Consider the following 17,586-nt stretch of genomic DNA (forward strand, 5'->3'; position numbering starts at 1 on the left):
GAAGCAAGGTCGTTTCTAGGATTAGTTTAGATTCTCTCATTGGCTTGATAGAGTCATAGCGTTAGGATGGCCATAATCATGTCACTTTTATTTTGTATAAATGTTATGCATGTTTTGATTGGAGTGCGAATATATATGATATATAATCCGTGGTGAGGTGAGATCAAATTTAATAAAAATCCTTCAATAAATATTAAGTTTAAAGCTTTCCAAAAGTTTAACACCCTTCAAGACTAATATCGAATATGTGGGTTTTGCCTCCGTAAAGCGCATATTCTATACTAGAAAGTTGCGGTGCGGTAATCCAATTTATCCAAGTGTTATTCTTTTGGGTCAAACTTAACTAAATTAATTTTAATAAGATTAGAATAAATTTAGAAGCTATAATTGGACGACTTCTATATGATAGAATTGAATAAAGAGTTATTCCGCCAATTGATTTGAAAGTTGTATAAGATACAATTGGAAATGTTCCTACCTAAATAACTAAGTTTTAAGTACAGCCCCCGTTGACTTAAAACAAGGTAAAATAAGGATTTCAATCCACTAGAAAATCTTCCAACGGGATTTTCCGAGTCAAATGTTTGAAGGTCATTTGATTTGAGTAAAATAGTGGGAGCGTATTTAATTAAAGACCAAATTAAATATATTTTCATGATACTCATTTTGCACATTTTAAAATTGTAGATGGCCAATAACGCTTCCACAAACATTTTGTGATCCCTCATCGAAAAGGAAAAATTGACTGAATCAAATTTTATAGACTGGTCCCGTAACATGAGGATTGTCCTCACCCACGAAAAAAAGTTGTATGTGCTGGATGGACCCATTCCTGAGACACCTCCTGCTGGAGCTTCTGCGGCTCTACGAAATGCTCATGCCAAGCATCTCAATGATTCCGTAGAAGTTTCATGCATCATGCTGGCTTCTATGACTCCCGAGCTGCAAAAACAGCATGAAGGGATGACAGCGTTCGATATGATCGAACATCTGAAGACTCTCTATGAAGAGCAAGCCAGGCATGAGAGGTTTGATGTCTCTAAAGCCCTGTTTTCCACCAAGCTGTCAGAGGGAGGTCCCGTAGGACCTCATGTGCTCAAAATGATTGGGTACTCTGAAAATCTAGCTCGTTTCGGATTTGTCCTTGAACAAGAGCTAGTCGTTGATCTTGTGCTGCAATCGTTGCCTGAAAGCTTCAACGGTTTTGTCCAGAACTTTCTAATGAATGATATGGACAAAACACTTCCACAGCTTGCAACTATGTTGAGAACTGCTGAGAAAAACATGAAGGGAAAAGGAAAGGCTGCTGCCATTTTAATGGTTAATAATGGCAAGTTCAAAAAGCACCATAAGAAGCCTAATAAGTCTAAGGGAAATGGCAAAGGCAAAGATGTTGCCACGCCATCAACCAAAGCTTTGAAGCCTACTAGAGGCGTGGCTAAGGATGGTAAGTGCTTCTATTGCAACAACACAGGGCATTGGAAGCGAAACTGTCCAAAGTATCTGGAAGATAAGAAGAATGGAAATATTCCTACTACTTCTGCAGGTATTTTTGTTATAGAAATTAATATGTCTACTTCTACATCATGGGTATTAGATACTGGATGTGGTTCTCATATTTGTACTGATGTGCAGGGTCTGAGAAAGAGTAGAGCATTGGCAAAAGGCGAGGTCGATCTTAGAGTTGGCAATGGAGCAAAGGTTGCTGCTTTAGCTGTTGGAACTTATGTATTGACCTTACCTAGTGGTCTTTTACTTAATTTAGAAAACTGCTATTATGTACCTTCCATTAGCAGGAATATTATTTCAATTTCTTGTTTGGACAAGGCTGGTTTTTATTTTACAATAAAGAACAAATGTTGTTCCGTTTATTTGGATAATATTCTTTATGCTAACGCAAATTTGAGTAATGGACTTTACGTCCTAGATCTCGATATGCCTATCTATAACATTAATGCTAAAAGGTTGAAACCTAATGAGTTGAATCCAACTTACCTTTGGCATTGTCGTTTAGGACATATAAATGAGAATCGCATTTCCAAACTCCATAAAGATGGATTTTTGGATTCTTTTGATTTTGAATCATATGAAACATGTCGATCTTGTTTATTGGGAAAAATGACAAAAGCTCCATTTACCGGTCAAGGTGAAAGGGCTAGTGATCTTTTAGGTCTCATACATACTGATGTGTGTGGACCCCTAAACATAACTGCTAGAGGAGGCTTTCACTACTTCATTACATTCACTGATGACTTTAGTAGATTTGGATATGTGTATCTAATGAAACATAAATCTGAATCATTTACTTTCTTCAAAGAATTTCAAAATGAAGTAGAAAACCAACTAGGCAAGAAAATCAAAATGCTTCGATCTGATCGAGGTGGAGAATATTTGAGCTTAGAGTTTGACAATCATCTTAAAGAATGTGGGATACTGTCCCAACTCACACCTCCTGGAACACCGCAATGGAACGGTGTGTCTGAAAGGAGAAATCGAACCTTGTTAGACATGGTCCGATCTATGATGAGTCATGCTGAACTTCCAAACTTCTTATGGGGGTACGCCTTATTAACTGCAGCTTACACACTTAACCGAGTTCAATCTAAAGCGGTAGAAAAGACACCATATGAGATATGGAATGGTCGAAAACCCAATGTGGGACATTTTAAGATTTGGGGTTGTGAAGCTTATATAAAACGACTTATGTCTACTAAGCTTGAACAAAAATCTGAAAAATGTTTCTTTGTGGGATATCCTAAAGAAACTAGGGGATACTACTTTTACAAACCACCTGAAGGCACAATTGTTGTTGCCAGAACTGGAGTCTTCCTTGAGAAGGATTTTGTCTCCAGGAGAATCAGTGGGAGCAAAGTAGATCTTGAAGAAATTCAAGACCCACAGAGTAATGAAATACCACAAGAGGAACAAGGACAGGATACACAAACTGTTATGACAGAAAATCCTATCCCAGTAACACAAGAACCACGTAGGTCTAGCAGGATACGTCAAGAACCCGAAAGATATGGGTATCTCATATCACAAGAGGGTGATGTATTGCTCATGGACCAAGATGAGCCTGTGACTTACACGGAGGCCATTACTGGCCCCGAATCTGAGAAGTGGCTTGAAGCCATGAAATCTGAAATGGATTCCATGTACACAAATCAAGTTTGGACCTTGATTGATGCACCTGAAGGAATTAATCCTATAGGATGCAAGTGGGTTTTCAAAAAGAAAATTGACATGGATGGAAAGGTTAGTACCTACAAAGCGCGATTGGTTGCTAAAGGCTTCAAACAAATTCATGGTGTAGACTATGATGAAACCTTTTCACCAGTTGCAATGATTAAATCCATTCGGATCTTACTTGCTATCGCAGCACACCATGATTATGAAATCTGGCAAATGGATGTCAAAACTGCTTTCCTTAATGGAAATCTTCTTGAGGATGTGTACATGACACAACCTGAAGCTTTTGGCGATCCTAAAGCAACCAAAAAGGTATGCAAGTTGCAGCGATCAGTCTATGGATTGAAGCAAGCTTCTAGAAGTTGGAATCTTCGCTTTGATGAAACTGTGCAACAGTATGGATTCATTAAAAATGAAGATGAGCCTTGTGTTTACAAGAAGGTTAGTGGGAGCATAGTTTCATTTCTGATTTTATATGTGGATGACATATTATTAATCGGAAATGACATCCCTACATTACAAGCAATCAAAACTTGGTTAGGGAAATGCTTTTCTACGAAAGACTTAGGTGAAGCCGCCTATATATTAGGAATCAGGATCTATAGAGATAGATCACAAAGATTGCTTGGCTTAAGTCAGGGTACATATATAGACAAAGTCCTGAGACGTTTCAATATGCATGATTCCAAGAACGGATTCATTCCTATGTCGTCAGGAATAAATCTATCAAAGACTCAATTCCCTTCGACTAATGACGAAAGGGATCGAATGCGTGATATTCCATATGCTTCGGCAATTGGTTCTATCATGTATGCTATGATATGTACTCGACCAGATGTCTCGTATGCTTTAAGTGCTACGAGCAGATACCAGTCTAATCCTGGCAACGATCATTGGATTGCTGTCAAGAATATCCTTAAGTACTTGAGAAGAACTAAGGATACCTTCTTGATCTATGGAGGTCAAGAAGAGCTCTCTGTAATTGGTTACACTAATGCTAGTTTTCAGACCGATCATGATGACTTTAGATCGCAATCTGGATATGTGTTTTGCTTAAATGGCGGTGCTGTGAGCTGGAAAAGTTCAAAGCAAGAAACAGTCGCTGATTCTACAACTGAAGCCGAGTATATTGCTGCATCCAATGCCGCAAAAGAAGCTGTTTGGATTAAGAAATTCATTTCTGATCTTGGAATAGTTCCAAGTATTGTGGATCCCATTGCATTACTATGTGATAACAATGGTGCAATCGCACAAGCCAAAGAACCTAGATCTCACCAGAAATCCAAACACATACAAAGGCGTTATCATCTTATTCGAGAGATTATCGAAAGAGGAGATGTTAAAATATGCAAAGTACCAACATTTGACAATGTCGCTGATCCACTTACTAAAGCTCTTGCCCAGCAGAAGCATGATGGTCAAACTAGATCTATGGGTATTAGGTTTATGCCTAATTGGCTCTAGTGCTAGTGGGAGATTGTTGGTGTAAGCCCTAGAGGCCAATAGTTTATGTTAAATCTATCTTATGTATCATGACTTTTATTATTGAATAATATATGGCACTCTTTATTACATTTAGATAATGTTAATAAAGTCCTTAGAATAGATAGTTCGTGTAATAATATATTAAGTGTGACTTAATCATGAGATTACATTATCTTATAGAACGCTATTCTTAAATGTATCCGTAGTCAAAGCTTTAATATGAATAAAGGATAATAATAAAGCGTCGAGACTATTATGTATGTAGACTGATGATCGCATCTCATGGGTCATAGATATGAGATATTAAGTCTATACATAGATATAAATATTAGAAGTAATATTTATATTGGATTCACCCACTGTGAGAATACTACATAGTAAGTTATGAAATTGTCATAAGATATTCTCACAATGATAATAATGTATATTGCTCTTAGACCTGAAACCACTATGATCTCTAGATGTGGACTCAAGTGCTTTGTTGCCATTCTAACGTTGTCTGTAAAAGGATAACAATAACGTTGGTTGATGGGTACTTGATGAATCATGCTGAGGGGCATGAGTGTTCTAGATGGGATTTGTCCCTCCTCATAAACAGGAGATATATCTTTAGGCCTCTTGATGAAATATGACTATAAATATGCATGGCCATGCCGAACTAAGTCAATATAAGATATTGGACTTATTCGTTAAATAGTATATTTCGGAATCAAGATAAATAAACATTGATCTATACAAGGGTGACACTAACTATGCCTTGAGATCAATGAAGATATTGAGACAAAGGAGTAATTATACACATATGTGTTATCATGAAAGGTTTCGTCAGATCACTTGACATTCTTGTCACTTGGGTAGCAATGATGTGTTGCTAGATACCGCTCATTGTTTATGGTATTAGATATTAGATTTAATATCATTGCCAACGTGACTAGAACCTAAAGGGTCACACACAAAGAACAGTCAAAAGAGATATATATAAGTACGACTTATATAAAGGGTGCGCTTAGTAAATAATGCTAATGATTTAGCAAAATTTGCTAAACTCGTATTGGGCTTAGTGAAGTCAAAAACGAGTTTGACTTGCAAAGCACATAGGGAGTTCTATAAATAGAAACCTAGTGCAATAGTTTGCGGTTACGTTTTTCCTTGCAGAAACCCTAGTTCTCTGACTTCCGTCTTCTTGGCTAGCACCGAGGTTTTGGAGGAGCACTGTTCGTGTGGACTCAATAGAGGCTCTGCTGTTTGCTTGGCTGTGATCGAGATTCCAGTTCGCAGATTCCACCGATCGTTTTCAGACTTTCATTCTAAGGTAACAATCGAATCACTGGTTCAAGTTTCAATTCGTAATGATCCAAGGAAAGTAAATCGAAATTTTATTCCGCTGCTTATTCTGTTAATGTCGATTTACCTTCATGGTGTAGGATGTGCATTGAAGTCTAAGAAGCTGACTCCAAAGTTCATTGGTCCGTATCAGATATCAGAGAGGGTTGGAACAGTGGCATACAGAGTGGGTTTGCCACCACATCTTTCGAATTTGCATGATGTGTTTCATGTGTTCCAAGAGATGATGTGCAAGTTAGAGACAACCTTACAGTTGAGAATTGAAGACCGTGAGGTGAAGAAGTTGAGAGGCAAGGATATACCTCTCGTGAAGGTTGTTTGGGGTGGAGTAACCGGTGAAAGTTTGACTTGGGAGCTGGAGAGTAAGATGCGGGAGTCGTATCCAAAGTTGTTTTCTTGAGGTAATATTTCGAGGAGGAAATTCTCTAAGTTGGAGAGAGTTGTAACGCCCTAGTCGTTGTTTTATTTATTTTTGATTTATTTAGAGTCTTTTATATGATTTTTAATAATATTAGTGGTTTATGTGGTGTGTTATATTTTATTATATAGTTTATTTTAATATTAATTAGAATAATTTAAGAATTATTATTATTTTGGAGGTTGGGGAGTTAATTAGGAATTAATAGAAGGGTTAATAGTGTTTTACCCCCCTGTAATATATGTCATTTCCGGTTTTCCCCCCTGTAAAATTTTTTGTTTAGTTTTCGTCCTTATAATTTAAAGATTTTTTGGTTTTGGACCTTCGTGACAAATTTCGCTCCCCGTAAAATTTTCAAATTTCGATTTACCCCCCTGTAATTTGAGAAAGTTTCGATTTACCCCCTTGCTAATTTGAGCAAATTTCGGTTTACTCCCCTGCCATATCATCTATTTTGTACAGTCAAAATTCATGAAGGTCCAAAACCAGAAATCTTCAAATTACAAGGATGAAAACTAAACAAAAAATTTTACAGGGGTAATACCGGAAATGACCAATATTACAGGGGGGTAAAGCACTATTAACCCTTAATAGAATTAAGGGGAGTTTAATGAAATAAAGGAAAGTTATATTTTGGGGAGTTAGGAAAAGAGAAGTCAGAAACGTTTTCACGTGAAAGCAGAACTTTTGGGAGAAAAGGGAGAAGAGTAAGTAGAGCCAAGCGAATCCGATCGTTGTGCATTTTTCTTCTGGATTAAGGTAAGGGTGAGGTTTGCTTCAATAGTGTAGTTATTGAATTCTGATTTTGGGTTTAACAAGTTTTGGTAGGAATTGGGAATTTTAGGTTTATGATGAATTATTGAGGTTTGGGTGTAGAGATTGTTGTTTTGATGTTAGAATTAGGTTCTGGTTGCATACAGCACTTAGTTTTGCATCTGTAAACTAATTTGGGGAGTGAATTGGAGGAAATGCGATTTTTGGGGAAAAACCTGCATTCTGCCCGTGCTGACATTCATCGCTCGCCCTGGCGAGTAGCTCGTCTCGCCTCGCGAGTGAGCAATCTTCATAGCCCGCCTCGCGAGCAGAACCCCTCACCATGGCGAGCAAGTGCCTGAGAGATCATGATTTTTGAATTGTTGTTATAAGCCGTATTTTGGTTAGTTTTGAGTGCCTAAATGATTTTAGAGAGGACTGGGTCAATTTTCAGATTAAAAAGATGAATAGGGAGCTTAAAAATGAAGATTTAGTGAGAAAAATGTCAAAACTCCCGAGAGCACCCTTTTTCTCATTCGCCTTGAGTTCGCCACGGCGAGCAACCCAATCCTTGAGTTCGCCATAGCGAGTGGATGTACTCGCGAGGCGATTTGCCCAGATTTTAAGTTGTTTATTCTATTGTGAATGTTGTTGAATGATCTTGATGTTTAAGCATGATTATGATTAATTGTGCATTTTTCTGGAATTGTTGGATTGAATTATACTGATCTGTTGTTGACTGTGATGTATGCTTTTATTTAATTAAATCATACATGTTGTTGAATTGTGGGTTGTGAGTCATATACGTATATATGCATTTGTCAAGTTGTATGTAGATATACACAAGTGGAGTCAATTGCATAAGCATATAAAGCGGGAGGGCTCTTTCCCTGGAACGCCTTTTCGTTCAAAGTGGGAGGACTCATGTCCTGGAACACTTATTGTTCAAAACGGTGAGGGCTTATGCCCTGATGAATGCTTTAACCATTCAATATTCGGTGAGAGCTACTGTAACGCCCTACTTCTATTAAAGCAATTAAACATGCGAATAATACATTTATTCAAGAAATAGAGGCTACGCCACATTCAAAATTCAAAAACCGATAGACATATATATAAACCTCAACAGTCGCAGCGGAATATAAACCAGAATAAATTTAAATATACATATTATGAATCAATAAATTACATCGACATAGATGCATCAAAAATCCCAACAAACGGGTCATCTCCAAACATAACAAAAACCAAAGTAAAAGATAATATAGACCAACACAACTAAGCCTAGATCAGAGCCGACTAAACATCTAAACACCGATATCGGAGAAAGCTCCAGATATCCACCAAGCACAAGAACTCACCAAGCAACTAAACCTGCACAACGTCTACCCATCCATACAGATAGGCAGGCGGTCCATAACAAATCCACTGGGGGTAAGTATTACATTATCATAATCCAAATAACAATTAACATGAATATTTCAATTTAAACATCATGCACTTGATCAATAATAATATTCTCATATCAATACTTACATCAAACCCCAATATCTCACATCAATAATCACCAATCACATGTGTCATGAACAAATATCAATTCACAATTATTCATACACAATCACCAATCATATACATCATGAACAATCACCAATCATATTTCATGAACAATCACCAATCACATGTATCATGAACAAATATCAATTCACAAATATTCATTCACAATCACCAATCACAAACATCATCAATAATCATTCATCTCATTTCATCACCAATCACATATGTCACATAAGACTCATGTTATGATTTGCACTTATTGACACATAAATGCATGTGGTACCAAATCTCCAAAAAGGTCGTCACCCATATCCAGATCTCAAAAGATCCCTTCCAGGCCGAAGCCCTATAACGAATAAAACATCGTATCCAGATCTCAAAAGATCTCTGCTAGACCGAAGTCCAAAACTAGATCTCAAAAGATCTCTGCCAGGCCGAAGCCCTATAACGAATAAAATATCGTATCTGAACACGACTATGATGCATGGACATGTATAAGGACTCGATAATGCGACAACAATTCACAATCTCAACTCAATATATAGGACAACACCCAATTATATTGATTATCTCCACAACATTGCATTATCAAGAAAACATGCCCACACAAATAAATCATAGTATTCATCATCACACATCAACATGATTATCAATAATCAACAATGTCATTCAACATCAACTATCACATATAGTTTCACCATTTCAACCATTCTCATATTCCAAGTAATAGGGAAAACAACATATCATGATAAATATCATATCCAACATATAACCATTCATAATCAACTATCACATATAGTTTCACCATTCAAGCATTCCTTACATTCTAAGTAAGATAACATACAACATCTCTTGATAAACATCATATCCAATACAATCACTCATTCATACAACTTCACTTAGCCATACAAGAATAATCTCAATAACTCACAAGACAATTTGCTAAAGAAACATTTCCGACAAAAATCCAAATCATATGGCAAACGGCCAACATTGATAATTTTTAAAGCTAGGCAACTTATTTAAGTTTGAAATCCTACAATTCAATCTTAATCAATCATGTAGTCAAGGACTTAAGCCACTTGCAAACTATTAGAAATTAGTTCAAAGGATAGCTTAAGTTCGTATGAGAAATTCCAAGACAAAACAACATTTAGCTGAAAACCCGTTTTCACCGATTCAACTTTGCCCAAAATATTTCTTAAACCATCAACACATTCACATTCCCAATATCAAGTTTGGAAAAGTTCCACGGCTCATAGAAAAAGTTATGATAAGTTTTCACAAAACTCCACATGACCCATGTGTAGTAATTTAATCATAACTCAAGTTCTAAAAATCATTTGGACCTCAAATCAACGCCATTAGAAAGCTAACAAAATTATCTAAAACTTTCATGTTTACATCAAAATCCAATTCAAAGCGGAAAGGGGTGAAAAATAGCAAAATATGCAGGATCTGGTTCGCAGAAATCGTGTCACGATTTTACGTCCAGAAACACTGAATTTTCGGCCAACAAAATCGTGACACGCTTGCCAAATTGTGACACGTTTTGCCAGCATCAGGTCCAGAAATCAGTTCTTCAAAAAGTGCGTTTTTCACCATTTCGCGCGTAAAATCCAAACCGTTAATCAAATTTTGATACCGTTTTCGCCTACACGCTCTTGACACTTGACTCTAACATAATCTACAAAAATTTCATGTTTCAACCATCCCAAAAGTCATTTTCCAAAACCTCACATAATCACTTATTGGCGAAAACGCTTAAACATCGACATTTCACTCGAAAAACCCGTTTTCTTCCAAACGACTCAACTAACATAACCACAACATGAAAACAGAAAATCTCATAGGTTCAATTCATCCAACAATAACAAAATTTCAGTCAACAACCATATATATATCAAAGTTCACTTTGGTCCTTCACATGAACACTTAACTCAACTTCACCAATTTCACAAAACCACCAACAACAATTTATTTCTCATCATCAATTCACAATTAAGTATATCCAAATCATGATTCACTCACAATAGCATTATTTAACAATAACCACATCAATGGAATATGAATCACATCTCATTTCAATCAAAACATATCAAATTTCATCAATTAAGCATAATTTCATAACTTAACATTTATACATACTTTGAAACATGTAATTTCACCCACAAACATACCATAATCATCAATTCATGCACAAGAAAATAGCATCACAGCAAGAGCACGAATTTAGCAACAATTGTTCATCAACCCATTTTCATACAACATGAGAAAATGCAAAAATTGTACATGATTATGATAATAACTAACCCCCTTACCTTGAAGAAGATTAACCCTAATTCTTGCTTCAATTCAGCTCCTAGCTTACCCCAATTGATTCCTCAAGCTATTCTCTTCAAAACCCTTGTTCTTCTCTTCACCTCTTTCTCTCTCTACCTCTCTCTCTAGGAAAATATTTTGTGAAGTGAATGAATGATATTTTCTATGACAATCCTAATGTTATCTCCCTTAATGGGCTCAATTCCAAATTCTAATGGGCCTAACCCATTCTAACATAATTCTAAAAAGTTTCTATACACTCAACGGTAATTACTAACAACGGTAAAATATAACCAACGGTCACTAACGGTAAAAACTAATCACTACACTAGTAACTTAGTAAAATAAGGGTTCTCACTAATTATTAAAATAATTCTCACCAAAATTACCATTTTACACTTACCCGCCAAATGACCAAAATACCCTTATATTACGGTAATCCATGTAAATGCACCCAATGACAATTAAATACACACAAGCACAATTAATCACACACAATTACACAATAAAAGTAATTAAAAGAAAACTAGCTAAAAATTGGGCTGTTACAACTGCCCTGTAAATTGGTACCACATGCATGTGCATTGTCGAGGAGTCTTAGTGGTGTTGTCGAGTAGTTGCATGAGTCATGTTATTGGTTGTGATTACCATTGTTGTTGATGTTGCTGTTTATGAAGTATATGTTCATAATGAATAACTATTATTATGTTAGGGTGTTAGATTCAATTGATGAATTTTGTATCTATATTTATTGTTGTGAATCTCACCCCTTCTGCTTGAAAACGTTGCCCTTCCTATGGGTAACTTGCAGGTGATCCTAAGTAGTAGGTGTTGGCTCAATGTCTAGGGCTCTGATACGTACGGGATGAGATTTATTTGCTTATTTTCATTCCTATGTATCAAATTTTGGAACATGTTGATGTAGCCCTTTGTTTGGTTGTTGAAGTAATTGATGAGGCTTTTATGCCAAGATTATTTATTGGAGAATTAATATGTTGGATGTTGTTGTTATTTAAATGAAAATATTCCGCTGCAAGGTTTTGGTAAAACTATTAAGTTGTTGTTTTATTAAATAGTTTTATATTCTATTTAAGAAATTTTGAAAAGTAGTGTGACATGTCCGTTTGGGATATACTCTGATGTATGTTTATTTATTATTTAATTGCTTTGGGATAACAGGGTGTTACAGCATCTGCATATACACATCATAGGCCAATCCCAACTAATTCCAAAATTCACCTAAGTTCGTCTCGCTTTATCATTTTTCAAAAGAATTGAATTTTTTAAAGCAAAACCAATTTAAAGCTCATGAATGTCATTCAAATCTATTTTATAAAGCATGGTTATAATAAACATCCTTACCTATCCTTTTCCCTTAAGAAAAACGAGTTTCGGAAAATTATGTGTTCTAAGCATTTTTCAAAAAGTTTGATTTGATTTACAAAACATAGTTCAATTCAATCCATTTAATGAATTATCAGATTACTAATTCACTATAAATACAAGATAGCATGGATACCTAGGGAGATAAAATTTCAAAGAAACGGCGCCACAATCTTTTTGCAATTTTCAAAGATAGCGCATCTCAACACATTTATAAGGGTTTTATCAGAGGAAGGGTTTGATCAGCCCACTTCAAATTGATAAGCCCACTTCATTAAGACTCCTATAAAGCCTCGTACTTTGACTATTACTTTTCTCACCATATGTGTTTCTCACACGCCCTATTTTTTTCAAAAAATAACACTCGGATATTAAAATCCAAAATGTGTTTTACCTTTGATTTGGGGTGGGATGGGCGTGGGAAAAATGAGTTTTTCATAAATTTGGATTCTATAATCCGAAAATCTAAAAAAAAAATTGGGTGTGTTCCTTTCTTTTTTCTAAAGCTCCTTGTAACATGGATAACCACTTATAAAATCTGAAATCTCATGGGTAAATTTGTAAAAAAAAAAAACAAAAAAAAAAAAGGCCTGCGAGAAGGTAAATTTATATTTTTTTAAAAAATAAATATTGTTTATTGGAAGAAAAGTGTTTCTTTCAGAATTTCTTTTAAGAAAATAAATTTGTTTGGAGCAAAATAATATTTTTTTTAGTGAGTATATGCATTTTTTTGTTGAGAAAAAATTTTCCACTAGATTTTTTTTAGGGATAAGAGGATATATATATATATATATTAAACATTTATAACTTGGATTCATCGGATAAAGTTTGTTCTACTAAGGAACTTGGTGGCTTGGGGGTTAGAAAGCTTATGGAGTTTAATGTGGTATTGGAGGTTGTATGTTCATCAGGGTGGGTTGTGGTTGAAGGTCGTGTCCGCTAAATATGGGGTTGAAGAGAGTCTTGTTTGGAGGCAAGCGAGACATATGTTAGTTTGGTGGAATGATTTGTGTCTTATTAATGAGGGAGTGGAAGGTGGTGAGGAGAGTTGGTTTAAGGAAAGGGTGGAGCGCTTAGCTGGCAATGGGGAAATCGCATCCTTTTGGTGTGATCCTTGGTTTAATGATAGGTGCTTACGGTTTAGATTTAGGCGGTAGTTTGATTTAAGTGTTAATAGTAGTGTTACTATATCCGAGATGCAGATGCAAGGTCGGGGGTTGATGGGAAAGGGTGGGTGTGGTGGAGAAAGAGTTTGTTTGCTTGGGAAGGAAGAACAGTTGCACTAGTACTGTATTTGTCTTTTAGATAACATTGTTTGCATGCAATGGATACATGGTTTTGGTATCATAATACATATGAGAGGTATACTGTAAAAGGTGCTTATCAGATCATTACACAGACCCAGCAGCCTCATCATGATATTCATGTAAATTTAATCTGGAACACAGATATGCCTCTGAAAGTTTCATTATTTGCTTCGAGAATTTTTAATAAAAGGATTTCAACAAAGAGTAATTTATTTTGTCGTGGAGGGTTGCCTGTAGGATCGTTGGTATGTTTTGGAGGTTGTGGGAAGGAGGAATATCGTAATCACCTTTTTCTTGGTTGTGATTTCTTCGGTAGTATTGGCATTGTGTTCTTAGACGGTTGGGAATCTCCCACTACAAGAATTTTGGTTATTATTGGTAGAATTAATCCCTAGTAATGAAAGAAATACCTCAGTAATAATGGCATCAGTAATGTTACTGGCGGAATTTTCCCTCAGTAATAGAAAGGTAGTTCTGACAAAGCATTACTGAGGGATTGTTCCGCCAGTAATTACCAAGGGAATAATCCCTCAGTAATGCAGTATCAGATTTGTCATATTATTACTAACGGATTTATCCCCCAGTAATGTTAATCAAATTTGCATTATTGACGGAAATTTCCGTCAGTAATGTACTTCACCCTTTTTTTATTATCCCTTCCCACCTTTTGATTTTAATTAGAGAAATAAAATTAAATAAACACAAATAAATTTAAGAAATAATTTTTTTTATTTAATAAGATAAATTAATTAAACCACATATCATTATAATATTGTACAATAGATAAATAATTTTCATACAAAATCATAAATATTTTAGCTTAATCTTTAAACTACATCAACTTCATCATTTATAAAGTATAATCATACATGCAACTTCGCTCATCTCACATGAAGCATATACTTCACATAACGCACGTAATTCATCTAATTCACATCAATCATATGGATCATATAAACTCTTGCCTAATTAACTCAACAAATATAATTTATCATTTCAAAGTATTGGCAAGGAAATCATCATCATCAAAATCAAAGGAGGCACCAAATTAACACACATGATTCATACTTCATTACTATCACCCAAAGCAACTATCATAAAGTAAAATTACAAAGCGTACAAGCATCACCAAAGATAACAAACATCTTCATGTGCACATCTCTACACAATTCACATTATTCACCGATCACATAAATCACCAAATTCATATAATTCACCAATCACAATTCATATAATTCACCAAGTTTCACCAATGCACATAATCACCAAATCACAAAGTCAAGTATGACATAATTTCAACAAACATCAAATGCATGGAATTTTCTAGACTCTTGTCTAGATGCATGTGGTATCATTAGGATTTCAGAGATAATTTTACCGTATTGAATCCACTATGCAAACCCCTCCGACTACGTATAAACATAACTCCCTCCGGTTATGTTCCCACCAAGACTCGATATGACAATGAATGCATGGACATGTAAGCAAAGACCCGACAATGTTATAAATTACAACATTATATTATATAACCCCTCCATCATATAATATTCCCACCAAGAACCCACCATTGCATCATAAAGTATTTACATTCATACATTTCAACAAGACATATTCACAAGAGCCATAAATATATTCCACATCAACATTCATTCACCATAAGTAAAACACAATCATCTCATAAATCACAATTTCACATCAAAGGCGTCATATAGTCAAATCTTGATAAACAACATATCAAACACCTAATAACCATTGATTCATTCTTTTTCCATCATATCATCATGAATAAAAAGTCAATTATAAGTCATTCAACCATAAAACACCATTTTTACAAAGTTCGTCTATTTTCTTAACTTTCAATATTTTCTAAGTAATTCAACAAAATAAGGTAAACATATTCAAACACCTCAACAAAGCATATATACTACTCACATATGATCACAATAGCATCTGCATATACGCATCATAGGCCAATTCCAACTAATTCCAAAATTCACCTAAGTTCGTCCCACTTTATCATTTTTCAAAAGAATTGAATTTTTCAAAGCAAAACCAATTTAAAGCTAATGAATGTCATTCAAATCTATTTTATAAAGCATGGTTATAATAAACATCCTTAACCCTATCATTTTCCCTTAAGAAAAACGAGTTTCGAAAAATTATGCGTTCTGAGCATTTTTCAAAAAGTTTGATTTGATTTACAAAACATAGTTCAATTCAATCCATTTAATGAATTATCAGATTACTAATTCTCTATAAATGCAAGATAGCATGGATACCTAGGGAGATAAAATTTCAAAGAAACGGCGACACAATCTTTTTGCAATTTTCAAAGTGAGCGCATCTTAACACATTTATAAGGGTTTTATCAGAGGAAGGGTTTGATCAGCCCACTTCAAATTGATAAGCCCACTTCATTAAGACTCCTATAAAGCCCCGTAGTGTTACTATATTCGAGATGCAGAGGCAAGGCCGGGGGGTTGATAGGCAAGGGTGGGCGTGGTGGAGAAAGAGTTTGTTTGCTTTGGAAGGAAGAACAGTTGCACTAGTACTGTATTTGTCTTTTAGATAACATTGCTTTGCATGCAACGGATACATGGGTTTGGTATCATAATACATATGAGGGGTATACTGTAAAAGGTGCTTATCAGATCATTGCACAGACCCAGCAGCCTCATCATGATATTCATGTAGATTTAATCTGGAACACAAATGTGCCTCTGAAAGTTTCATTATTTGCTTGGAGAATTTTTAATAAAAGGATTTCAACAAAGAATAATTTATTTTGTCGTGGAGTGTTGCAGGATCGTTGGTATATTTTGGAGGTTGTGGGAAGGAGGAATATATTAAACACCTTTTGCTTGGTAGTGATTTCTTCGACAGTATTACATTGTGTTCTTAGATGGTCGGTAATCTCCCACTATAAGAATTTTGGCTATTATTGGCAGAATTAATCTCTCGGTAATGAAAGAAATCCCTCAGTAATACTGGCGTCAGTAAAGTCACTGGCGAAATTTTTCATTAGTAATAGAAAGGTAGTTCTGACAAAGCAGTACTGAGGGATTATTCCCTCAGTAATTACTGAGGGATTGTTCCACCAGTAATTACCGAGGGAATAATCCCTCAGTAATCAGATTTGTCATATTATTACTAACGGATTTATTCCCCTGATAATGTCATCGAATCTGCATTATTGACGGAAATTTCCGCCAGTAATGTACTTCACCCTTTTTTTATTATCCCTTCCCACCTTTTGATTTTAATTAGAGAAATAAAATTAAATAAATTAAAGAAATAATTTTTTTTATTTAATAAGGTAAATTAATTAAACCACATATCATTATAATATTTGTACAATAGATAAATAATTTTCATACAAAATCATAAATATTTTAATAATATTCTTACAATCTAGAAAACTAAGAAAAAAACTAATTATCATAATATTTGGATAAGTTTGATCTTGATCTCCCTCCCGATGATCTTTTGCTCCTATTTTCTCCTCTCCCCGTATTTTGGGAATTTTCTTGCGAAGCCTCATCCATATAATTATTAAAGTATTCATATAATTATCCTGCTACCTTTGAAAAGCTTCAACAAATGCCTATAATATGATATGATATATAATTTCGTAAGAATAAAGACTACATTAATAGATGAAATTAACGAGTAGAAAAATAAAATAACGAAAAATTCCTTCATTATATAGCTTAAAGAAATATTGATCTGTAACAAGAGTTCATATTTGTTCATCTTTATACGCCTTTGTGGTCCATACCAGTACACAATCATGGTTCAGAAAGTAATTTCTTAATATCATATGAGTTCATA

General features: G+C 35.0%; 1 protein-coding gene across 1 annotated transcript; it reads left to right on the forward strand.

Moving 5' to 3' along the window:
• The first annotated feature begins 3,957 nt into the window (after positions 1-3,957).
• On the forward strand, positions 3,958-4,653 carry LOC120576991 (secreted RxLR effector protein 161-like). The gene has a single exon (XM_039827871.1). The coding sequence runs from the start codon at positions 3,958-3,960 to the stop codon at positions 4,651-4,653; it is 696 nt and encodes a 231-aa protein (XP_039683805.1).
• Positions 4,654-17,586: the final 12,933 nt, after the last annotated feature.

The sequence above is a fragment of the Medicago truncatula genome, chromosome 7, assembly GCF_003473485.1.
Source record: "Medicago truncatula cultivar Jemalong A17 chromosome 7, MtrunA17r5.0-ANR, whole genome shotgun sequence".
NCBI lineage: Eukaryota > Viridiplantae > Streptophyta > Magnoliopsida > Fabales > Fabaceae > Medicago > Medicago truncatula.

Bases quoted from the DNA above. Each gene is read 5' to 3' on its own strand.
- LOC120576991 (XM_039827871.1), top strand. From the start codon at position 3,958: ATGCGTGATATTCCATATGCTTCGGCAATTGGTTCTATCATGTATGCT.